This window comes from Pygocentrus nattereri, chromosome 4 (assembly GCF_015220715.1).
Source record: "Pygocentrus nattereri isolate fPygNat1 chromosome 4, fPygNat1.pri, whole genome shotgun sequence".
In the NCBI taxonomy this organism is placed as follows: Eukaryota; Metazoa; Chordata; class Actinopteri; order Characiformes; family Serrasalmidae; genus Pygocentrus; species Pygocentrus nattereri.
In genome coordinates, this window is record NC_051214.1 from 14,104,667 (window position 1) to 14,129,916 (window position 25,250).

At 38.9% G+C, this 25,250-nt stretch overlaps 2 protein-coding genes and 1 long non-coding RNA gene across 5 annotated transcripts in view; 2 read left to right on the forward strand and 1 right to left on the reverse strand.

Moving 5' to 3' along the window:
- Nucleotides 1-15,844, forward strand: part of rab32a (RAB32a, member RAS oncogene family) — a 34,775-nt gene extending 18,931 nt beyond the window's left edge. Inside the window, exons 2-3 of the mRNA XM_017712996.2 lie at nt 4,856-5,133; nt 14,829-15,844. Coding sequence (XP_017568485.1) covers nt 4,856-5,133; nt 14,829-14,978 — 428 coding nt within the window. The 3' untranslated portion in view covers nt 14,979-15,844. The remainder of the gene's footprint in view (nt 1-4,855; nt 5,134-14,828) is intronic.
- Nucleotides 12,577-19,898, reverse strand: LOC108436477. Its single transcript, XR_001858528.2, has 2 exons — nt 19,786-19,898; nt 12,577-12,851 (listed from the first exon to the last, which is right to left on the reverse strand). It is a non-coding gene; the product is annotated as an uncharacterized LOC108436477 (long non-coding RNA).
- Nucleotides 18,909-25,250, forward strand: part of adgb (androglobin) — a 68,043-nt gene continuing 61,701 nt past the window's right edge. For all 3 annotated transcript variants that reach the window (XM_017712991.2, XM_017712993.2, XM_017712992.2), the window contains exons 1-5: nt 18,909-19,163; nt 19,793-19,952; nt 20,108-20,200; nt 21,325-21,396; nt 21,850-22,038. In XM_017712991.2, coding sequence (XP_017568480.2) covers nt 19,084-19,163; nt 19,793-19,952; nt 20,108-20,200; nt 21,325-21,396; nt 21,850-22,038 — 594 coding nt within the window. In that variant the 5' untranslated portion in view covers nt 18,909-19,083. The remainder of the gene's footprint in view (nt 19,164-19,792; nt 19,953-20,107; nt 20,201-21,324; nt 21,397-21,849; nt 22,039-25,250) is intronic.

Below are 25,250 nucleotides of genomic sequence, written 5' to 3' on the forward strand. Positions count from 1 at the left end.
CATGCACTCATTTATGGAAACTAAACTGTTAAAACATTAATTTATTGTTTTTGTGAAGGCACAAAAAAAAAAAACGCATTTTCATGTACACATCTACAAAGACTACAGCAGTTTATCCACTTTCACACTACAACTCTACTCACTTACATTAAAGTTATGAGTGTTTTGGTTCCGATTCCTTTTTGAATGAAACACAGTACAGCCAGTCAGAAAAGAGCTCAGGATCAGTTGTAAGCTGCAGTAACAAAAACAGTCTGTTTAGTTCAAAGGGATACTATACTATATTCTATTCTATACTAATGAAAAAATAAAGCACAAGAAAAATGTAGATTATGGACACTTTATGTATCTTGGACACTTTATGTATCTTGGTAATTTTTCTCTTCATTTAATTATTTGGCTTTAAACAGAAAAAAAAAAACTAAAAGGAATGGGAAATAACATGATTCTTATTCCCAACACAGAGCATGCGTGTCAAACTGGGAATCTTCGGGCGAGAGTGCTGTGGAGATTAGTGGTTACCCTCATCTAATGCTCTGAATTCAGTTCATGAAGGCCTTGCTAATTAGCTGATGAGCTGAATCAGGTGTGTTTAATGAGGCAGCGTGCTGAAGTTTGCAGTGTTTTGGCTCATGAGGACGGGAGCTTGACAAGTGCTTTAGAGTAACAAGGTTTCTGTCCTGTGGTGGCATAGTCTGTGCATAGTCAAAATGATTACGGGGTTATTTCATATTTGTCCCAAGAACTCACTGATCTTGCAGCCACATCTTGGAGCCATCACATAAAAAGTGATGTCAAGTGATGCTGTTCGATCTTTTTCTCTAAAAACATTCCTTAAATGCTAAGCTTGTTCAAAAACTGCCAGCTTTGATTTCAGATGCCGTGATAACTCTGAACTGGGTGTGCTGCTGATGTGAGAGGGATAGGAGGATCTAAAGCAACAGTCAAAGCCCCACAATAAAGCTGGTGTGATCTGCACAGTTTTAATATTTAACTGATCTGTAAGATATGCAGGAGTTTTCCCTATTACTGAAAAGTGTTACAGGCCTATTACGGGCCTTCTCACATGAATGCCTGCTAACACATACACATACACACACCCTCTGCCTTGCGGCACTCTTGCTGCCTCTCTTGCCAGAGAACAAGAGAGTGAAAAGAACAAAGTGGTGTCAGGCGATGGAGACAGGAGTGTGATCAGAGTCCTCCGGTGTGTGAACTCTGATCTGAGCTCTAGCTTAACGCTGCTTACACACTAGAATTTTCTAGAGTCATCTTACTGTTCCAAGCGTGTCTGGAGAAGTCTTCTTTTCATCACTCAAACGATTCTGCCGTCAGGCAAGATTCTGATGTTGAAAGGTATCGCTGTACAGAAGCTTTCTAATGTTTACCTTCATCACCTAGAGGAACAGATATGGTGTCCTTGCTTAGATGACTCCATTTTGCTTCTTACTTGAGAGGAATGGTTACCTTGCTTACCCCAAGTGTAGTCGAGCAACCCAGGCCTGTTTGTTGTCAGAAGTTTGCTCCTTTAGTTTTGTGCTAGAGATATGGGGCTAATGTAGGTTTATTCACTGAAAGCAGTTGCAATGCATTTACATGGTCATTTTCTAACCTCTGGTCATCATTAACAACGTATGCAGAGAAACAGATGGACTACAGTCCATTTGTAGAACAATTGTAGAACTACGAAGTGCACCTGTATAGTAAGTGGAGTTGATAAAAAGGACAACGAGCGTAGAAACAAATCAAATCGTTTTGAGAATGGTTATAGCACCAAAGAGGGTTCTTCTGTTGTTAGAATTTTTGGTGCTATATAGAACTGTTTTCAAAATACTGTATAGAACTATATACAACTCACGGTGCATCAATCTAAAGAACAATTTCACCGTGCAGAAAACCATTTCAGCATTAATAAAAACATTCCCTTAAATAAAAAAGCCCATGAAGAACCATCTTTTTTAAGAGTGTACATAATGTTGATGGTAAAACAGTGGTAAATCCTTTGTACACTCTGCATGTATGTGGTTTGAACATACGTTTAAGTCAAGGTTTAGCTCTAAAACAGTCATGAAACAACAATTTAGGCATCCAGCAACACATTTGTAGCAATTTTCATGTAGTAATAAAGAATCTTTTTAGGGCATTAAAATCTTCAGATGGCTGTTTCTAATCACCACCACTGTAAACACTTGTGACTCAACAAGTTTCTCTAGAAAGCACATCTTAATAATTTATTCATACAGAAATCAGAATTCCACTTTAACAACAACTAAACATATAACTTATCCTGTATAACAGATTAGAGGCTTTAGTGAAGGAGAGTGATTACAAGGCCTGGTGCTGGGTGCTGCTCTGCACATTTGTGTATTTTCCTTGCTCTTAGTCCCCTGACTCATCTCCATGAAGGGATTGATAAGAAGGTTTAAGAAGTCTGCTGTTGACAAATTACACCCAGGCCATTAATGGCGACAGGCTCTTTTCATTCCCGAACAGGTCTGGAATGAAAACGGCAATTAGACTCTGTTTAACATACTGATACATGGATGAATACACCGTAGAATAATGTATTGTGCATGTTAAGCTTTTTAAAGCTCCCTGTGGACGTCATTGCAGGCATGCTGAACTTGCGGCAATGCAGCCTCACTGTCTGTTTCTCTCTTTCTCACTTACACTCCGTTTCATCCATCCTTTCATTCCCTGCTATTCTGCAGCTTGTCTCTCTCTCTCACTCACACACACGGTTCTTTCTTCTTTCTTCCCTCATTTTCCTCCCCCTCTCTATCTTTTTGCATTAATGCTGCAGTGTGTTAGATGAGAAAGGAGGTCAAGCTCAGTTTAATCTTTTCCCTTCTCTTTTTTTTTTATTGGTGAGTCAAAAGACAGCCATTTTCTTTCAAAGCCTAACAGCTCCTGTTTTTCTGACCTCTCTTATTACATATATATGTATTATTATATGTATATATATTAGTGTTGATACAGTCCTTTGATGTGGTATTAGCAGCCACTGCTAAGGAACCCCTCGCTCTCCACATCTCCCCAATCTTTTTTTTTTTTTTTTTTCCCTGTCCATCCAGCTTTCGAAGTCTTTGCACCATGCTCCACTTGATCTCTCCCCAGGCACAATGAACCTTGAGAGAGATGGAGAGAGAAAGAAAGAGCTCTCAGTGTGAATGTGTCTCATATCCACTCTCTCCTAAACTCTCCTTGCTTAGGGCTAGAGCACTCATCAGTACTACACAGTTAAACACAGTGAAGCTGAAAACGTTTAAACAGAAGCCCTTTTTATTACAGCTACTAGTTCATTTCCTTTTTGTTGTTTTTTTTTTGTTTGTTTGTTTGTTTCCCCCTCATTTCTAGAGGCCATTTCGAATGTAATAGGTTTCCTCTCTCTGTTGTTGTAAAACATCTCTTGTTTTAGTGGGTAAGGACATTTTTTGAATGTGCTTACAAACAAGATTTGCAGCATTTAATGGTACTAGGTGGAATTAGGACATCTGTGGAGTTAAAACTTTTCTTTATTGATAATTATTGATGATTAAGATTAAGTGACCCTTATTAGTCCCACAACGGGGAAATTTCACCTCTGCATTTAACCCATCCGTGAAGTGAGACACCACATACACACTAGTGAATACACACACACTAGGGGGCAGTGAGCACACTTGCCCGGAGCAGTGGGCAGCCCAATCCGCAGCGCCCGGGGAGCAATTGGGGGTTAGGTGTCTTGCTCAAGGACACCTCAGTCATGGACTGTCGGCTCTGGGGATCGAACTGGCGACCTTCCGGTCATGAGGCTGGTTCCCTAACCTCCAGCCCACGACTGCCCCTGAGAGCTATGAAATTGATTAGTATAAATTATTGTTTCTTTTGGTATTGTTTCTTTTACCTGATGTGAATAAGTGTCATGTGTGCTAGGGCACATGGTGAAGTATAAGTATTTAATGTTTATTTGTTATGATTTTTTTTCACAGATTTAACGCATTAGTTGTTCTAAGGGCCATATTCCATATTTTTTGTGTGCATTTTATTTTATCCCCAGATTAAAGGACCATTTTCTGACTTCTCTTCATCCCATACAATTAAATGTGCCTTTCACATTCACTTCAATGTCATCCTTAACTAAACGTAGGATGAAAAAATGGCTCAAAATATGCTGTTTTTGCAGTTCAGTTTCAGTTGTGGACTGGGGAGTGAACAGTGAAAATTTAGCAATGTTAAATACTTCTTCAAACAAGAAAACTTTGATTTATGATTATATGAACCCTTAGAAAAAAAAGAGTTTAGTAAGAAGACACCACGGAAGAATGGCTTCATTGAGTAATAATGGTAATGTTTCTTGTATTCAGTTAGACTGAAAGATGCAGACACTGGTTAACAGCCATTCTGCTCAAAAACAAAAATCACAATAGCCCAATGAGTTCCACCAACTCTGCAGCAGTATGTCGTATCTCTGCTACAGCTTGAAGCTCCAAGCATTAATATGAGTAAATAAATTATTAGAGCAGCTATGAGCTCTGTGATAAATGGCGTTAATGTTGATGTGTATGTTTTAAAAAAAGTCACTTTTTTTTGGTGTGAAAAAGCTGTTACAGCTCTCTCTGCCACAAATGGCAACTATCTTGGATGTACTGAATGTGTAACTGCAAAATAAAAACACTGTGGTTTTAAATAGTAAATAATATATATTTATTGCTAATTTTATCCCAATTTTTAGATTATATAGAATTCCAAATGGTCCAAATGATCAACTCCAAATGGTCCATATGGGTCAGTTTCTGTGAGATAGTGTCTTGCATTTTGAAAGTGTAAACATTGTTTGATAGATGTGACATTCTGTATGTTTCTTTGTTGTTAGGTCAGGAGCGGTTTGGGAACATGACCAGAGTATACTATAAGGAGGCCGTGGGAGCATTTGTGGTCTTTGATGTGACCAGAAGCTCCACATTTGAGGCTGTGTCAAAGTGGAAGCATGATTTGGACAGCAAGGTGAAACTGGCCAATGGCAGCCCTATCCCCTCTGTCCTGCTGGCCAATAAATGTGACCAGAAGAAAGACGGGTCTAACAATGCCTCCCTCATGGACAACTTCTGCAAGGAAACTGGCTTTCTGGGCTGGTTTGAGACGTCAGCTAAGGTAACGAGGTAACGTGTGTGTGTGTGTGTGTGTGTGTGTGTGTGTGTGTGTGTGCATGTATATAGAACATAGAACATAAATCAGATATTAAAAGTGAGAAAGTGAGACATTTTACCATTTCATGAAAGTAATTAACTTATTTAGAGCTTGATGGCAGCAACACATCAAAAAAGTTTGGATGGGGCAACAAAAGGCTGGGAAAGTAAGTGGTACTAATAAAAAAGGAGCAATTTGCCAACTAACTCACATGGGTATAAAAAGAGCATTTTAGAGAGGCAGCTTCTTTCAGAAGCAAAGATGGGCAGAAGATCCCCAATTGGAGAAAATTTATTTTGATTTTCGGGCCCTCAAGCAGCACTGCAAAGAAAACAGGCATGATTCTGTACTAGACGTCACTGCATGGGCTCACGTGCGCTTGCTGTGTAATCCATAAATGCAAGTTAAAGCTGTATTATGTAAAGAAGAAATCCTCTATAAACAGGATCTAGAAACACCACCAACTTCTCTGGGCATAAGTTCATTTAACATGAACAAAGCGGAAAAGTGTCCTGTGGCCCAATTAATCAAAAGTGGACATTCTTTCTGGAACTAGTGGACACTGCATCTGCCAGAGTAAAGACCTCCTAGCTTTTTATTAGCACACAGTATAGCATCATATATATATACATATATATACACACACACATATACACACACACACACACACACACACACACACACACATATATATATATATATACAGTATAGCCAGCATCCATGATGGAATGGGGAAGCATTAGTGCACATTGCATGGGTGTCTTGCCATCTTGAATGCACCATTGATGCTGAACGAAATATACAGGTTTTGGCAACATATGCTTCTATCCAGAAGAAGAGGGGATTCTACACAATGGTAGACAATGGTGGACTGTTCTTGGTCCAGGAGTGACACTGAGTTTGTTAAAAGCTCCAGAAGCACTGCTGTGTCTGATCCACTTATGCCAGCACAACACACACTAACACACAACCAACACGCCACTGTTGCTGCAGTGCTGAGAATAACCCACCACCCAAATAATACCTGCTCTGTGGTGGTTCTGTGAGGGCTTTGATCATTAAGGAATGGGGTAAAAGTGGGATAGCAGAGTATGCAGTGAAACAGAAGGACTACAGTTTGTAATTGTAGAACTACAAAGGGCACGTATATGGTGAATGGAGCTGATAAAATGGACAGTCACTGTATATATACAAGATAATTGGACCTAATAAAGTATATGTTTCACATAATCAATTCTCATATGCATACAAACTAGACTTGAGATACACACACTGCCATTTACATACAGAAATGCTGAAGGACACACTAAATGCGGTGCATGGAGTTGCATAGAGTTGCCAAAGTCCCTTCATGTACTACTAATACAGTTGCCCACACTAAGCTGTGTAAAGTCAGCTATTCTAAACTACGTGTTTAACATCTTTGACATAGTTCTTGGAATTAAGGCTAAAATGGCATTTTTGTGGTAATTCTAAATAAGACCATTTATCCCACCCTTCATGCTTGGGTCACGGGTCCAGTATGGGCCAGTAAACACATCACGTGTGGCAAATATTCTGCTAATGAGAGAGATAAGGTGTCCAAAAATAGCTGGATCACTGCACAAAAATAAATAACAGACATTTTAAGTCACAGTTTGGAAAAGCTAATTTTCTTAAGGGTAAATTTGTTGTATTCCTGTTGAACACCTTTTAAGCATTCAAGATAATGGAGACCATTGTTCAGTTGTTCCTAATTACATATTACACTATGTTCTATACAGCCCTTTTAAAAAATATGTGTTCAAGTCCACTGTTGTTATTATTACATGCTTTGTTTATTACAGTCCTTCCGACCTTTCCAAACTGTACTATCAGGTTGTTTTTTGTTGTTAATTTGCTATCTTATGCTTGTAATTTGTAATATTTTACTGCATAGACCACATACAAATGCCAGGTCCCTTCAGCCTGTGTTTGTTCAATACCTGTGAGATGGTCTCATAGCGACTAGTTCTGAGACACAGTGTCACTGATGCCATTAACTGCAAGTCACATAGACAAATCTCAGAGCGCTTTGTGGTTCCACTTCAAGAGTTTTTCTGACAAATTCTCTTAGTGTAATCCCCTCTCTCTCTCTCTCTCTCTCTCTCTCTCTCTCTCTCTCTCTCTCTCTCTCTCTCTCTCTCTCTCTCTCCCTCTCTCCCTCTCTCCCTCCCTCCCTCCACACACACAAGCTCACTCACTTTAAGAAAGTATCTGTGTGTGTTAAGGCTTTTGGGTGTCTGGCTGGTTGATGGAAGGGGAAAATAAAGAGATGTGTGTGTGTGTGTGTGTGAGAGAGAGAGGGTGTATGAGACACAGACACATTACTGACCCCTGGCCTGCCAATTCCTGTATTATGTATTTTGTTTAGGGTGCTTTAACACATATAGTTCCCGCTCATTAAGAGCCCCTTTAAGTAATTACACAGTCATTTGGGAGCCCCTGGTCAAATGACATTGTGATGATTTTTCCAAGTAAAAAGTTTGCATCCTATAAAGAGAACACATTTCTGCAGATTTTAATGCAAAAGCTTTTTTTAAAAATATTTATTTATTTTCCATGAATTCAGTGTATTGGATAAACTATCTAATTTAAATTGTACAAAGGTTATGGCACATTTTACATGTTCTAATATGAAAATGAAAAATCATTAAAAGAAAAGAATGTGTACTTATTTTTATTTAGAAAATCAACAAAACATGGAATTTAAACAAAATTGTTAACTTTTGCATGCCACTGTACAATGCTGCTTGTGAGTAAACTTGGTCATAGATCTGTGCGTATGTATGTCTGTGTGTATGTTTGTGTATAATTAGGCAACAGAGGCCCAGCAGTAAACACATATTTTTAAACGTTTTATTATTGGACTGGTTTTGTTTGATCGTTTCTGCTGTAAGTGGTGTCCACGGTTTGTATTTTGCATTTTCGTATTTAATACATACATTTCTTTTATTATGAATTATGCTGTTAGCATAAAAACATGAGTGAAAAGTACAATTTTTACAGGAATTTCAGCAAAGTATATGATATATCCCTCTTTTGCTTTAGTGACTACATACACTTGCACTGGCATGAACTCTATACATTTGTGTAAAAGCCTGATTTTAGCTAAAATCACGAACATATGCTTCAAGAGACAAGACTCAGCAAACTCTGATCTTGTTGTACAAAGGCCTTAACATGGTGAATGTCACAATGTGCTTAAATTTGAATAGTGACCTAGAAATACTGAAGAATCTTAAACATTTCTTCTTCATTCAGTTTTCTTTGTTTACATTGTTCAAAATTCTAAAGCTTTTTATTGTTTATTTCCAACAAAAATCCTGATTTTCAATGGGGTCACAGAGCTTTAGGCCCTGCTGTATCTTAATAGTGCTCGTCACACATGGAAATCAGTCTTATGAGAACAAAAAAGATGTAAGGTTTGGCCTTTCGATGTAAGTGACTGTTGGACGATGGAAGTGAATGCACTCGTGTATATGTTTACGTGCGTGTCTGTGTGTGTGTTTGCACGCGTCTGTGTCTGTGGCTGATTGTAGCTGTTTGACAGAAGGTGTCTCATCACCCACTCTGCCTAAGCACATGTTTGTGGGCTAAATCTATCCATTAGGGACTCAGCCTCACAGATGTCTGGCGGGGAGCTCTGGCACCTGTCGTATGTGTATATATGTGAGTGTTTGTGCATGTAGCTGTGTCTCTATAGTGTATATGCAGATGTGTCATTCCTCATTTATCAGGACCTCCTTGTGTTCTCTGAAGCCTCCTGTGCCCAAGTGGACATCAGCTCCCCATCTTTTTCTCTCGCTTTCTCTCTTGCTCTCTGGAGGCCTCAGCTGGCTTGTTTTGTTTCACACTCTCAGCCTCATTTTTCTTGATTACTGAAGAGGAATTACAACGGAGAGCTAAAGAGGCAGAATAAAAAGGACAACAAAGCACATACAGTATTGGCTCTCTAGAACCATGCTTGTTAAAAGAGCCAGCTTTGAAATACTGAAGCATGAGCCAGGTTTTTGTTCTTCAGGGCTCATCATTCCAAACTCTGCTTATATTGGACACAGGCAGCATAATATTTGAAAACGTGTCTGAGACTTATTTTCTGTGTTGCAGATCAATATCTTTCTCAGTAATGGTTTGAAAAGAGAGACATAAACTAGAGAGGAACAGTGACTTGAAAATCGGAAGGTGTGCATCTCTGTTTGCATCTCCATGGTTACTTAATGGGCAGTATGTGATTATGGGCTGTTTTTTTAGACACATATTAAGTGAAGACGTAGAGTAAAGGCTCTTTCACACCTGCCTTGCCTGCGCATACCTGTCAAACCTTTTCATTAGTTTGGTTTGTTTTGACAGGTGTGAACACTCCACCCGTATTTGGGTGCGCACCAAACAGATGAACCAGTCTGGTTCATTTCCAAGTGAACTATGCTTTATTTCACTGATGGTGGGAATGCATTTTTGCGATGGTCTACACCAAACAAAGAAAATCAGCATCAAACGAGGAGTTCCTCTTCTTCTAGGTGCAGGTCCGCACTGTGCTGTCACCATAATCTTGACAGATGCTCATATTGTTTTTGCAGCATGAGCTACTGCTAATAATGGCAGATGAGGAATAAAATAAAGGTAATGTATTTGCTTTTGGCACATGGTTCATTGAATGTGTTTCATCAGTAACATGGTTAGTTAAGTTCAAATTGGCAACCAATCATAAATAAGCAGATGTCAAGTAAGCTTTATTATTATTGCTTTGACTGTGATACGGATGTTGATCTCTGTTTTTATGCAAAGTAGGAGTTCTTTGGCTCAAATGGTGGCAAATGTGAGAGTAATAGTGCACTTGAATCCCTGCACAATATCTGACCAATAAAAAAAAGCACTCACATGTGCCATTTGGTGCTTTTTAGCCATTGCAATGAATCAGACTGAATCAAATGGAAAAGATGCAATGGCACAAAAACCCAAACAATGGTTTAGACTTCAGTAAACTAATGGTGTGAAAAAAACAGCCTAAATGGTGTTTTGCCTGTGAAGGGATGCCATCCCACCTATCAAAAAAAAGCAAAACCTATTCCCCTTCTAAAATGACCGACCAGGTCTTTTTTTCTGTTTTCACAAGCCCCAATAAGTTAATTTACTGCTTTCCTTTATTTACATTAAGTGCACAAAATTCAAATGTTGCATTTTGCAGCAAAATGTGTCTGTGAAATCCAGTAACTGTACAAAATGATTGCAGTTTAAATAATTATCATATAGTAATAAAATATCATATTATTATTATTATTATTATTATTATTATTATTAATATTCTATTGTAATTATTATATTTATTATAGTTTAAATATCGTCTCTAATAACTGCAAATAGGTGATTTTCTAAGATGTCTATTGTTAGTATTTCCATCCACATGAGAAGGAAAAGCAGACATAAAAACGAAGGTTAACCACTTAGAGGTGTTTGAAGTGAATATTGGAGCTTAACATCTTCAGGCTTTATGTTAATAAATAAATAAATAAATAAGAGTAACCAGCAGCACAGCAGAATGGAAATTAAGTTACTGCCAGCAGTGTTGAAAGCGCTATGGTGATGTGTATTAACATCCTGCCATTCTAAATGTTGTTGGCAAATGTTGTGGAGAGTTTTGGAAGAGGGAATAAAATGCTGAAAAAGAATCAAAGAAACAACATCCTGACATCCATTAATAACTTATCTATTGTTACATATAAATTACTGTGTGGAAGTTTTAGGCACCTAAGCACCTGGTTTAAAACCTTTTATCTTAGAACTTTCATACATCGTTAGAATAGATTAATATGAATACAGTAAAAGGGAAGAATTTCTTATTTTGAAGAAAGTATTTGATACCTTGTGAGCTAGTTTGAAGAACAAAGTTTGGCTTCAGACGGCTAAAGGACACCTTCAGCTACAGCATAGATTTGTTAAATTTTATCAGCAGTGCACTTAATTTAACATAATGAAGCATGGAGTTGTCCAGGAGTATGCGCTCCTAGAGTTGTGAGTCCAGGAATTGAATAACTACAGCCTCTTAGAGGAAAGTTTTGGAAATAGTTAAACACATTAACATACATAAGATCAGTAAACACTGTATTAAATTTATATTTGTGTGTGTGTGTGTGTGTGTTATATATATATATATATATATATATATGTGTATATATATATATATATATACATTTACTGTCTATATAAACATATATAATGAATGTGTGTGTGTTTGTTTTTCTTTTTTGATAGTAGTGTTTTCTGAACAAATATTGCTTGGTGCCCAAATAATTTATTCTAATGTTCTCAGGTGCCTAAAATGTTTGCAGAGCACTTTGGTAAGCAGTACTGAGTAGCACATGCCATCTGGAGTTCTTGAGGCTGGATAATGGCCATGTTAAAGAATTCTGTATTAATGTGCCAACTCGCAACTCAGAGTTTGACTAGACTAAATGATAGCAGGCTAAATAGGTTTAAAGATAGCTAACAGGATAAACCATCCTCCATTAAACAAACATATAGTACAGTTAGCTTGATGTTAACACTACATAGGAAATAGCATATAGGTGCCAATGGAAATTTGGCCAGATCTACAAAATGGATGATCTGGGTGACAGCCCAGGGGCACCCAATTCCCTAAAAAAGTTTTTATGTTTTGGTACATCAGTTTACTTTACATCTGTAATCTATTCACACAGCACAGTCTAATAATTCAGCCTTAAATGTCCAAAAAGCATTATGTAAATTTGGTGGACAGTGACCTCTATGTGGGATTTTTTAATTTATTATTTTATTTATTTTTTATTTATTTATTTGACATGCATTGTGACATTAATGATCTTCGAGAGCAAGCTGAGGCCTTCTCATTGGCATACCCAACCAATCTTACCATTCTTAGCAAGCCCTTAGCCTTTAAATTAAAACTAGCTGAAGTTCAGCAAAACTATCCTAAGACCTTTTTCAGCAAAATTACTAATGATCAATTATTATTAAAAAGTGGGGTTTGTGGGAATAGGGCACTGCATCTTTATTGCCCAGGGGCACCAAAGGATCTTTTTCTGGCCCCTTATTCACTGGTAATTTTATGAGCAAAACCTACTAATATTGCAAACGTTTCTGCTTTATACTTCTATATCACGATATCTCCATGGCTTTGTGACTTAAAGAAATTACAGGAATATGCACTACTGTAATATACAATGATGGGTGTCTGTCCTCTTCAGTTTTTGTCCTCTCTCAGTGGTCCATGGTTGCTGGGCAACATATGCATTCTCTCCTCAACAAAAGCAATGTTTTAACTATAACTAATAATAATTATTTTTTAATGTAATAATTTTATTATATATTATGGTGCCACTGTTTTAGAAAAGCAATAAATCACTTCAAACATTGCATTAAGAGTTTTATTTAGTGTCTGTTTGAGACTAGATCGACCCAGAGTTGTGTGGACACTGATCTTGCTCCTTCATGTCCATGTTGTCTGCGGTGTTGTAAGTTGCGGTGCCCACGCTGATTGGGACGTCATGTTCTGTGGGGCCCACGGTAATTGTGACAGTGTGGGCTTGTCTCCATGGTAACCTACTTACTAATCCAGCCTTGGGTAATGCTCCAAGGAAACAGAGGTCACATGGCGCACTGGTGGTCAATTCAAGCACAGTTGGACACTGAAAAAAGAGGGAGAGATAGATGGTTACTTGAGGGTCAGACCTAAAAACCTCTGACCTTTGTCTGTCAAGACAGCTGAGTAACTGCTTTGCCTTGGAGCTGTCCCCTTTCAGCTTACTTTATCAATGCTAGAGCTACTCTAGCATCTACATTCATGATCTCCTTGATCTTGGCAAGCCCTTGAAGTGGCACTTCACACTGACATAAGGTTTATCAATATTCATCGTCTTATGACAAGGCCATGGTGGCTGCTTAGAGCTTTCTGCTGCTATACTCTGAGCTGAAGACAAAAGACGGGCTTGGCTTTACTTTAACCCTGTGATTTTATTTTCTGCATGCCCTTAAGTCATATCCTCATTCTTCTAGTATGGGGGGGATGGGGGAATGTAAGAGGAAAGAGATAAAGTATCATGAAAGAATAATGAGGAGAGGAGAGAAGAGGGAGTCTTAGTGTGGGAGTGTGTTGCTTAGCCAACTGTTTTAATGATAATACTTTACTGTCTGTTCAGTCCATTGAGATGGATCTGTCCATTTTCTGACTTGGTGTTTAATAAGGGTGATGAAGAAGAACATTGAACCAACCAGGGAATTTAAAATATGTAATAAAACTAATAGCCTAAATACATTTACTAATTGTTTCATGTTTGTCTGTTTTAGCAAACAAACTATATTAAAGGGGAGTACAGTATGTTTTGATGGAAAATGGTTAATTGGAATGCAACTTAAAGGCACAGATTTCTTCGGGTTGGGGGAGGTTGGGGGTATATATACAGCTCAGGCTATTTTATTTACTGCCTGAAAATTTCCATTGAACCTAAACATGTCTTCTGATATGTGTAGTTATTGTCCATAGTGGTAAAATAAGGTTGAATCTGGACAAAACAAAGTTTCCTTTGGGTACTAAATTTACTTCCCAATGACCTGTATGTACCTCTCTGCCACAATGTGTTTTGAAATATACATTTTAGGCCAAAACTTGGTCAAAACTAAGTCTCTGGCTTCAGTATATCTGTAACTATTTCACATAATAACTTTCTGTGAAGGTGCTTTTTTTTTTTTTTACCTATCACCACCTCCATGAACACTGACTTGGCAAGTTTCTCTGCAATTGACCATTTCACAGCAAACCACTTTGAATGACTTGGTTTCAAATCTTCAAATCTTTTCTGACAATGACAGTCACAGTAAAATCATTTAACTAGCAATAAAGCTGCGGCAACAATTTAAATGTTTGCCAGCTGCCTCCTGTTATCTACTGTTTTAATAGACTGCTGGTAGACACAATGCCAGAAAAACTAGTGAAATGGTTTAACTCTGTGTAACGATTCACTGCCAGATGCTCAAAACCATCAAATCAGATTTGGAAACATGCTTCTTAAATTACTGAATGCGCCAACCTTCGTGCCTAACATAACAAACCAATTTAACTCTATTGAATTGATGGAGCTGATTATATTAATCTACAATATTAGATAGCTAACTAGGTGCAAGTGCCTTTTGAGTACATTTGGCAACAGCCAGTTGGCAAAACAATAGACTAAACATTAAGGCTGTCAAATTTAAAAAGAAAAAAAAAATTACATGGAACAGACCTACTGTATGAATGCTTGAATTAACTTCCTCAGTCATGACAGTTGTGTTATGCAAATTAGTTGGACACCTAAAGTGACAGATTTATTTTAATCCATATTTAATCTAATCAATTGGAAGAAGTAGTGTGCAAGAATATGTGATGTATAAGCTTCCGTTATTTGTTAGCTGGATTAGCTTCATAGCTCTTTTACAAAACAAAACAAACAAAAAAAACCACCAACATGTCGGATCAACTACATTTGGATTAAGGGGAAATTTGTGAAAAGTGCTTTAATGTAGTCAAATTTAGCAACTCAGAAATCTTGGTTTTTGTTAACCAATATTTCATGTTACATAATACAAGTTGAAGATACTAAACACTTTCCATTTGTGTCCCAACACAGGAGAACATAAATGTTGATGAGGCAGCCCGGTTCCTCGTGGAGAACATCCTCCTCAATGACAAAGGGCTTCCATATGAGGAGAGCAATGGCGATCGCATCAAGCTGGACCGAGAGGCCGCACCTGCGGAGAGCAAGTCAGGCTGCTGCTAGCGTCAGGCCTCTTTGGTCCACTTACCCTGTCATACAGGAGGGGATATCATCCAGGGTCTAAGACCCCGGTCCTTCTTGCCCAACATCAGCCTCCCTCCATCCTTCTCACCTCACCTCCACCCACCCACCCAAGGGCACAAGCACATGTCCTGGCCTATGAGTATTGTCTCTCCAGGTGGAAATCATAGCCATGAAGATGATGCCTTGTGTGTTGACCACTCCATTTCTCTCATTCTCTTTCTTCATGCCTTTCTCCAATTTTGAAGAACCATGTGAGAACTGTATATTTGTAGCAAAGCCTCTTAAAGTGTCAGTCCAGTGAATTTTGTTTTGTTTTGCATTTTTGTTACATTACTGGGAAAAAATGCAATCCTATGGCTGTCATAGGAGGGTGTACCAAGTACATCTTTCTGCTATATACAAGTTAAGCTGGCAATGGGTTTGCTGCAGAGAGCGAGCAGTTTTTGTGTGCAATGATCAAAAAGTCAGAAAGTAATAGAACTATCCCTGCGAGGGTTAGCCAGCAACATTTTTAATTTGGAGGTAAAAACAAAAAGGTCTCATGTAGTTAAAAGTGGAATTCAACTATAAGGCATTCACCTGGGGAAAGGCTTGTTAATGTTTTCTCTTCTGCTCTCAAAAAAACTTTTTATTTAAAAGTTTTGATATTTTGTTCAATTATTATCTGTATTTCCTTTTCTTACTTTCTCTTTTTGTCTTTTTGCAGTCTATCAGTTGTCTCCCAGAGTTCAAGCGTAAGAAACTTATTACAGAGAAGAACATTGTCCAGAATGTCAAAGAAAACAAAATACTATCCTCTTGTGGGAGGTCTGTCAGAGGCATATGTGTAAGCACTAACTGGAAATGTGTCGCATGGAGAGTATAGCTGCCTATTGGTGACTCAGTCACCTGTTATATAGATGGGCTGACATTTTGATGATGGTGATGACAGGTTTTTGAAATGGTCTTGAATAAGGTGTTTGAGCACCAGTCTTATCTATGCCTCTTATTCGAGGGGGAACCACAGGCAAATGTAACTTTTTTTTTTTTTTTTTTTAAATGCTGGATTCAACATTTGTTAAGATAACACTGAAGGAAAATAAAAACTTTTAAATAAAAGTCAGTCATTATTATGAGTGTTTGAGTTCATAAAAATCCATGTGTGAATTAGTGCACCAACAATGGTACTCTTTCAACTTTTGTCATGGGGGGTGAGCATGTGCTGTTGCTTACAGAGGTCACCTGACCAGTTTAACGTCTTTGAAACTGGAGACTTTGTGCCAGTCATATGATTACCATACCATACATTGGTCTGTATGCACAATTTCAGGGATCTAAGTGCTGGAATTTGCAGTGAACAAATAATCATCTCTTTCTAAACAAATGATTCCATAAATGAGACAGAGCTCATGAGAGTTTCAGTGCCATATATATACATACACACACACTCACACACACACACACACACACACACACACACACACTACTCAAAAACATAAAAGTAACACTGAAATAACACATCCTGGATCTGAATGAATGAAATATTCTCATTGAATACTTTGTTCTGTACAAAGTTGAATGTGCTGACAACAAAATCACACAGAAATCATCAATGGAAATCAAATTTATTAACCAATGGAGGCCTGGATTCACACACAAAATTTAAGTGGATAAACACAATACAGGCTGATCCAACTTTGATGTAATGTCCTTAAAGCAAGTCAAAATGAGGCTCAGTATTGTGTGTGGCCTCCATGTGCCTGTATGACCTCCCTACAACGCCTGGGCATGCTCCTGATGAGGTGGCGGATGGTCTCCTGAGGGATCTCCTCCCAGACCTGGACTAAAGCATCTGCCAACTCCTGGACAGTCTGTCGTGCAACGTGGCGTTGGTGGATGGAGCGAGACATGATGGCCCAGATGTGCTCAATCGGATTCAGGTCTGGGGAACGGGCGGGCCAGTCCATAGCTTCAATGCCTTCATCTTGCAGGAACTGCTGACACACTCCAGCCACATGAGGTCTAGCATTGTCCTGCATTAGGAGGAACCCAGGGCCAACCGCACCAGCATATGGTCTCACAAGTGATCTGAGGATCTCATCTCGGTACCTAAGGCAGTCAGGCTACCTCTGGCGAGCACATGGAGGGCTGTGTGGCCCTCCAAATAAATGCCACCCCACACCATTACTGACCCACTGCCAAACTGGTCATGCTGAAGGATGTTGCAGGCAGCAGATCACTCTCCACGGCATCTCCAGACTCTGTCACATCTGTGACGTGCTCAGTGTGAACCTGCTTTCATCTGTGAAGAGCACAGGGCGCCAGTGGCAAATTTGCCAATCCTGGTGTTCTTTGACAAATGCCAAGCGTCCTGCATGGTGTTGGGCTGTGAGCACAACCCCCATCTGTGGACGTTGGGCCCTCATACCATCCTCATGGAGTCGGTTTCTAACCGTTTGTGCAGACACATGCACATTTGTGGCCTGCTGGAGGTCATTTTGCAGGGCTCTGGCAGTGCTCCTCCTGTTCCTCCTTGCACAAAGGTGGAGGTAGTGGTCCTGCTGCTGGGTTGTTGCCCTCCTACGGCCTCCTCCACGTCTCCTGGTGTACTGGCCTGTCTCCTGGTAGCGCCTCCAGCCTCTGGACACTACACTGACAGACACAGCAAACCTTCTTGCCACAGCTCACATTGATGTGCCATCCTGGATGAGCTGCACTACCTGAGCCACTTGTGTGGGTTGTAGAGTCCATCTCATGCTACCACGAGTGTGAAAGCACCACCAACATTCAAAAGTGACCAAAACATCAGCCAGAAAGCATAGGTACTAAGAAGTGTTCTGTGGTCCCCACCTGCAGAACCACTCCTTTATTGAGTGTGTCTTGCTAATTGCCAAAAATTTCCACGTGTTGTCTATTCCATTTGCACAGCAGCATGTGAAATTGATTGTCAATCAGTGTTGTTTCCTAAGTGGACAGTTTGATTTCACAGAAGTTTGATTTACGTGGAGTTATATTGTGTTGTTTAAGTGTTCCCTTTATTTCTTTGTTTCACATATTATATATGTGTGTGTGTGTGTGTATACATATAAAGGAAGACAAAGACCCTAAGCAGAGAAGTCGTTCTACCAAAGAAGGTTAAAGAAGAATAAAGTTAATGTTTTGGAATGGCCAAGTCAAAGTCCTGACCTTAATCCCATCGAAATGGTGTGGAAGGACCTGAAGCGAGCAGTTAATGTGAGGAAACCCACCAATATCCCAGAGTTGAAGCTGTTATGTATGGAGGAATGGGCTAAAATTCCGTCAAGCTGGTGTGCAGGACTGATTAACAGTTACCGGAAACATTTAGTTGCAGTTATTGCTGCACAGGGGGTCACACCAGATACTGAAAGCAAAGGTTCACATATATTTGCCATTCACAAATATGCAATACTGGATCATTTTCCCCAATAAACAAATGACCAAGTATAATATTTTTGTGTCATTTGTTTAACTGGGTTCTCTTTATGTACTTTTAGGACTTGTGGGAAAATCTGATCATGTTTTAGGTCATATTTATGCAGAAATATAACAAATTCTAAAGGGTTCACAAACTTTCAAGCAGCACTGTGTGTATACATATCCTTTTACACATGCAACAATACTTTTAATAATTTATCTGTATTGTTCCTCCTGAGGTGAGAACTTCCTCACTCTCCCCTGACCCCCGAACCCCTTCACCTTCTTCTTCTACTTCCCTCCCTCTTTCCTCTCCCGAACTTCGGTATCTCTACCTAAACCATGTCAAACCATATATTCATCGGACTGGTGACCAAACTGTGCCCGTGCATTGTCCTCTATATGTATATAGAGTTTTCAAGGTGTTCGATTATTTATACACTTACAGCTCATGGATATGCTTTTGTATTGACTTCACAAGCTGGAAACCCACAGAGCACGACAGGCGGTCCCACGTGGCGTCGTCGCTTAGCAACATTTCAAACTTTCCTCAGTCAGTGCAAACAAAACAAGTCAGACCTAGTCATTGTTTCTGTTCTTGCTGAATAAAGTTAACCTTATCTTTCGCAGCGAGCGATAACTGAATGGAAAAGGAATAGCTCATGAAACAATGTCGAAGCAGCCAGCAAAGAAAAAGGAATCTTTATCCAGTCGCGTCCCTTCATCGCAAGGACAATCGCCCACTAAAGAGTAAGAACCATTATGCTTGATAGCTAACAAACGAATGACATACAGTCACTTGTTGACTTGCTAGGTACTAGCTAAGCTAGCTTAAGTAGCTAGTTAACCAATACATGTAAAAACATAAAGTTATCTCTCTGGACTAAGGACTAATTTAGCCAACAAATAATCTCATTATTATCACTGTATTTAATGTGCACTCATTTCCTTAAATGAACTAAGCTAACCTTTACCTCACGGGTGGCGGGGACGACATAGCAAAAAAAGGCATTTTCACGATACTCGATATGCGTCATGATATTTACTTTTTCTGAGATTTGATAAGATGGAACAGCAATAGTTGTGCCACATTTAACCAAGACTATTATAACTATGAGTACAATGATTTTTATTATCGTTTCACATATTGCATTGCACTGAAGCCCATTAAACAGGTCTAACTGGCCTAATTGTGCTCTCTTTGTAACGAAACCTGCATTTGGTCAGTGCTTTTTAGATACTGATATACGTGACATTCTCAAAAAGGCATATTGATATAATGATAGATATTGTCATATTGCCCACCCCATACAATCTAATTATTGGCAAAGACACAAAGAAACATTGTAGTGACAGAAAATGTAATACGTACACTCTAGGGTCTCCTCATTAGTGGTCAGTGCATCAGAGGGCCCAGGGGACCTGAAGAGGAGCCGCTTCCCTATCTGGCCTGAATGGAATGAGGCTGAGGTCAGTGCAGAGAAATGGGACGCAGCCAAAGGGGCAAAGGATGGAAAAGCAGGGAAGAGTCCACTCAGTGTAAGTGCACAGCCAGTAAAAAAAATCTGCCTCATCATTGAATGGTTATCTGTGAAATAGGCTTGTCTATTCATGGGAAAGAGAGAATGTAACATCTTTGTTTGCTCCTTGTAATATTATTGCACTGAAATGCTTTATATTACCAATTGTTTTAGCAATTCTTTGAGGACCCAGAGGGGAAGGTTGAGCTCCCAGCATCTTTAAAAGTTCACACCTGGAAACGCCCTTCAGAGTACATAGTAAACAAGGTAAGGATGTTTGAGTTGGAAGAGTGGTTGGTATGTTTCAGTGTCCTTACAACTTTTGTTGTGCTCCACTTCCTCTGATTACAAGACAGTTTAGTGTTCTCTCTGCCACAAAACAACCCTTCAAATGTGTTTGAGCTGGGAAAACAACAACTGTGCAGTATTGCAGAGCAGAATCTCATTTTTGCATTTGTTTTCATGTCCATGTCCAAGGGTGTAGCCTGGAGAATATGCCGTCTCACAGAGAATGTCAAAAACATGTCTTTAGTCAGCTGTGCAGACTGTTGGATCTGTTTTCTTAATCACATGTATTTAGTGGAAGCACAGTCCTTGGCTCTGTTTCTCTGCCTAATTGAAGAAATCTGCTTTTTTTCTACTGGTCTCACATGAGCCAGTGTTGTAATTAAATTTCCCCGTTCTCAGCAGAAGCGGCACACAATTACACCCGCTTGACTTGTGGTTCATAGCTATCAGTGCAGGTCATGGACCGAAGCCACAGAACAAGAGATCCGCCACAGTCATGAACGCACTCAAGCTCAGCTGGTGCGGTGAAGCCAATCAGCTTGCCATTTGGTCGGCTGCGTGCAAGAGGTCTAATTGACGGAATGAACTAGGGTCAGCTCCTTGGTTTCATTTCTATGCCGACAGTGGGCCATGGTGACAGAAGGAAGTCTTCTCTCTCTTAGTGTGTAGGCATTTCCAAACAGTTTAATTCAGATTTGATTAGGGAGCTTTTAAAGTCCATTAACGCTTCATAATCAAGCATTCATAGAGCCTTGTCCTCCACAGAGCACAGGCTGCAGTGGGTCAGCATGATCAGTGAGAGTGATGAAAATAGACTTTTTGTGGGTGAGAGGCTCAGAGAGAAGAGGAAATGTAGAGAGAGGGAGGGAGTGCTTAATGAATAAATGCATTTTAAACAGGAGCCCAAAGTCTCCATGGCCTGGTCCGGGAAGTCTTCATCCATAATAGAGTTGATCTGCAGCTCTGAGAGACCACCTTTTGGCACAAAATTAATGATGGTTCAGTGAGATTAGATATATCAGTTATGATCGTTCCCAAATGAATACATTGAGCTGGTGATGATTTTTGTAACTTGGTATTAAAATTGTGTCATTTTGTGCCAGACTCTGGTGGTAGTGGAGAATGAATCAACCTTTGATCTCACTTCAGCTAATGAGCATTTGCTCTCAAGTGAGGTAAGTCACAAAACACTTGCTTGTAGCATTGATTTCACAGACATTTCCATTGCCACATTTACTGCATTGCTGGCGTCACAGATTGACTCAGAAGATGACAGACTGAACTGTTAGGATCTACTCAACTTGTTCACCTCGACCAGTTCAGTTTAGTGCGCAGGTGGAGTCCTGGTACTGCCATTTGGGATTCATCAGAATACAACTGATAATGCTCTCATCACATACTATGGAGGACAGCAGATTTTTTCTCTTCCTGTCAATATAAATGATTTACTCGCCAGTCTGGGTGCCTGTTAGACAAAACAGTGTTGGGCAGTGAGACAAATATCTGCTAGATCATATAAGCAGAGCTGGGCAGCAAGACAGAAACAATGCTAAGTGCGCTGTGAATTGGTGCAGTTCTATAAGACTATAATGCCTTTTTTCACTGCTGCTTACATCTCATTCCCTAAGCTCATGCGCTGGATCATCAGTGAGATCTACATTGTGTGGAAAGTCTGCAGTGGAGCAGTAGGAATGGCAAGTGAGGCTCCTAATCCCTGGAGGCCATGGGAACATATCTATTCCCTATGTAAAGTGACGAAGGACCACGTGCCCCAATACAATATCTATGGGAAGTACGTGGTTAGACTATACTGGATGGTGAGTTGTGACAGCTAGATCTTATGTAAGTTGTCATTAGAGTGTGCTTTGTGTGTGAATAGTTGCACAAAAATCTGTCTGAAAGATGCAAAAATGATATTTAAGAAATGCACAATTATTAATTAATCTTGTGAAGAAAAAATACTAGAGTCACTTATTGCATCAATGCAAGACATTAGGTCTTGGAAGTACAGTTATTATTGATGTTTTGCTATATGTTTGGTTTTCATTAAATATCATTTAAATGTAATTAGATAACTACATACTAACTAAACCTGTTAATTGTGTAAAGAAGCACATTTACATGTGATTTAAATTTAGTATTGATGATTTGGGTCTGCGCCAGTTTTTCCAGTTTATTTCACTATTAAAATATGTCAAAACATGGCCAAAATTACTGGTAGCACAGTATCTTTTTTCTGATGCCAATATTGAACCTTTCAGTACTGGCCAATACTTACAAGATTGGATTGGATTTTTTTCCCCACTATTTGATCCAGTATTTTCAATATATAAGGTGAGTACCATCACCTTTAGCCAGAATGTAAGGGATAGCTTTTCTTTACATAAAACAAGACTATGCACAACAGTAACTTTCCATTTTCAATGTAAATCATAATAAAATATATATCTATAAACAGAGATATCTCTATAAATTTCAACAGAATTCTCTGCTTGTTTCCATGCATTTTGAATTTGAAATCATTACCATAAAATTGCAATATGCTTTTGTTATTATTGCCTATTCCTGCAATCTCTAAGGATTAACACTTGCTACTTTTTTAATGAACTGAAGTCAGTTTGCAGCAGTGCAGCAGTTCCACCTGTGAGAGGCTGTAACAGTAAGCCAGTGCAGCCAGTGCAGCAGTTCCACCTGTGAGAGACTGTAACAGTAAGCACTTACGGGGAAATTGTGACTCATTCAAACCTCTTACAGTGCTGACCCAAAAAAATACGTTGTGGCACCCTATTAGAGGAAGCCCACACTGACCTTAGTGTGTTGCTGAGGCTGGCTGGCAGGCAGTGAAGCGTGATTAAGAGGTGAACCCCTCCACACCTACTGCCGCGTACATCCTGCAGGCAGTGATTAAGTGAGAACATGGCTCTTATCAGACAGCCGGGGGTGTGTGTTTGGGTGTGTGTGTGTGTGTGTGTGTGTGTGTGTGTGTGTTTCATATATCAGTGAGTTTCTTCCACAGACAGAGTGCCTCTCTAGAATACTTTATTGATCCCAGAGGGAAATTGCAGTTATTACATTTGCAACCATTTATGTAAAAGAATAAACACTTTAATAATTTAAAACGCCATGGGCCTTGGTTGCTCTTTGACCTGACATGCTTTATCAGAGTACATGTAGCATATTGATGTAGATCAGCTCTTGCTAATAATCATAACCATATGATCATATTTTAAATGTGTGTTTGGAGAGAAAATTCACATTATGATGTGAAAGTAACTTTTTGTATTTTGCCCAGAAACTGGTGCTTCAATCAGGCTTGAAATTTTGGTATGAATGCGAATACAACCCGAGGATTTGTAGAAAGAATTCCAAATGCAATCCAAGCTTGACAGTGTTCTGTCTGAGCCCGCCCCGATTCACATCATTCAAAGTTCTCAGTCTGCAACTGACCTGAGTACAACAGAATGATTCTCGATACCATGCACTGACAACGGTAGCCATCATTAGATCAGTGTAATTAGGTATTACACACATTTTGTGAAACTGCTTATCCTTCTGGGTCGCAGGGGGGTGCTGGAGCCTATCCCCGGACAAATAAAATCTATGGACAAATAAAAAAAAACAAAAACAAACAAAAAAAATTAAAACAATTAATGATTCAGACCCTAGAAATCTGCAAGGATTTTGTAATGATATTGTCAAACCCAAGATATTAAACTTTTTTGCCTTTTGATTAAAAATAAATAAATAAACAAATAAATGTGATTTTATGTGTGTCCAAATGTTAAACACTGGTTAAGTAGTGGCTAACATTTTTGAGTTATGCTCAAAATGAGCTAAAATCAGTCACTACTGAAACATTTGGTAATGCTTTGGTGGTGTTATTGTAGTAGTGATAAAATGTAATGTCCAATAATTTATTCTTATAAAATAAACACAATTAAGATATAAAGTCATTCAAAGCAAAATGATTTTAGTCTAATGTAATGTTGAAATATTTCAAGCTTTTCCAAAAGTTCAGACAGAATTTTTAGACTCCTATCTCAGTGTATTTAGTTAGTAATAATACTACTACTACTACTGTTACTACTACTACTACTACTAATAATAATAATAATAATAATAATAATAATAAGTTGTGCAGTAACCCAAAAAGATAGTAGTTAATATCACAAACATAAATTACCACCCAGCATTAACATACACCCACAAAAAAGTTAAATATGCAGACCAGTTGTCTCTCTCTCTCTCTCTCTCTCTCTCTCTCTCTCTCTCTCTCTCTCTCTCTCTCTTTTTTTTTTTTTTCTCTCTCTCTGCAATCAAACTCAAGTACACTTCAGTTAAGGACAGTACCCCTACACTGATGCACTCTGGGCATTTGAAAGGCTAACTCTTGACACTTGTAGCTAGTCTGGAGTCATTTGGTGTAGAGTTGAGTCTGATATGATAGGGAATATTTTTATCTTAAGTGAGGTAGTGCTCAAAAAACGCAGTTAAAATGACATGAGAAAATGACTTTTTTGTAGCAGATCTATGAGTATGAATGTTATTCATCAGGGTTTCAGCTGTACAGATTTATCATTGATTAGTTACTGGCAGCTGTCCCAGACTAATTTAAATCATGTCTCATGATAGCTATGATAATGTTCCTGTAGACTGCACAAGCATTTCTGTCAACATTTATTTGGTCTTTTTTGAAATCTTAATTTTATTTAAGAGTGACAGACAAAATGACACATACACAGATTTTGTCAGCCAGTATTTTTCATGCAAGCCAGTATGCTCTTAAATTAAAGATTCAAAGTCAAAATTCATTATTTATCAGCAGATTATTTTTTTTAATTCAGGTTTGTTGGATGATGCTTGTGGAACTCAATTTACAAATTGTGCCATATATTCTCACAAAAACCACTCCTGTGTTGCTTTAGACTTGTGCTTGGGATCATTATCCTGCTGAAAGGTGAAGTTTCTTAAAAAGCTTTAGCTTTTTAGCAGACTGAAGCGGGTTGGCTTGCAGTATCTCCATTTGTTT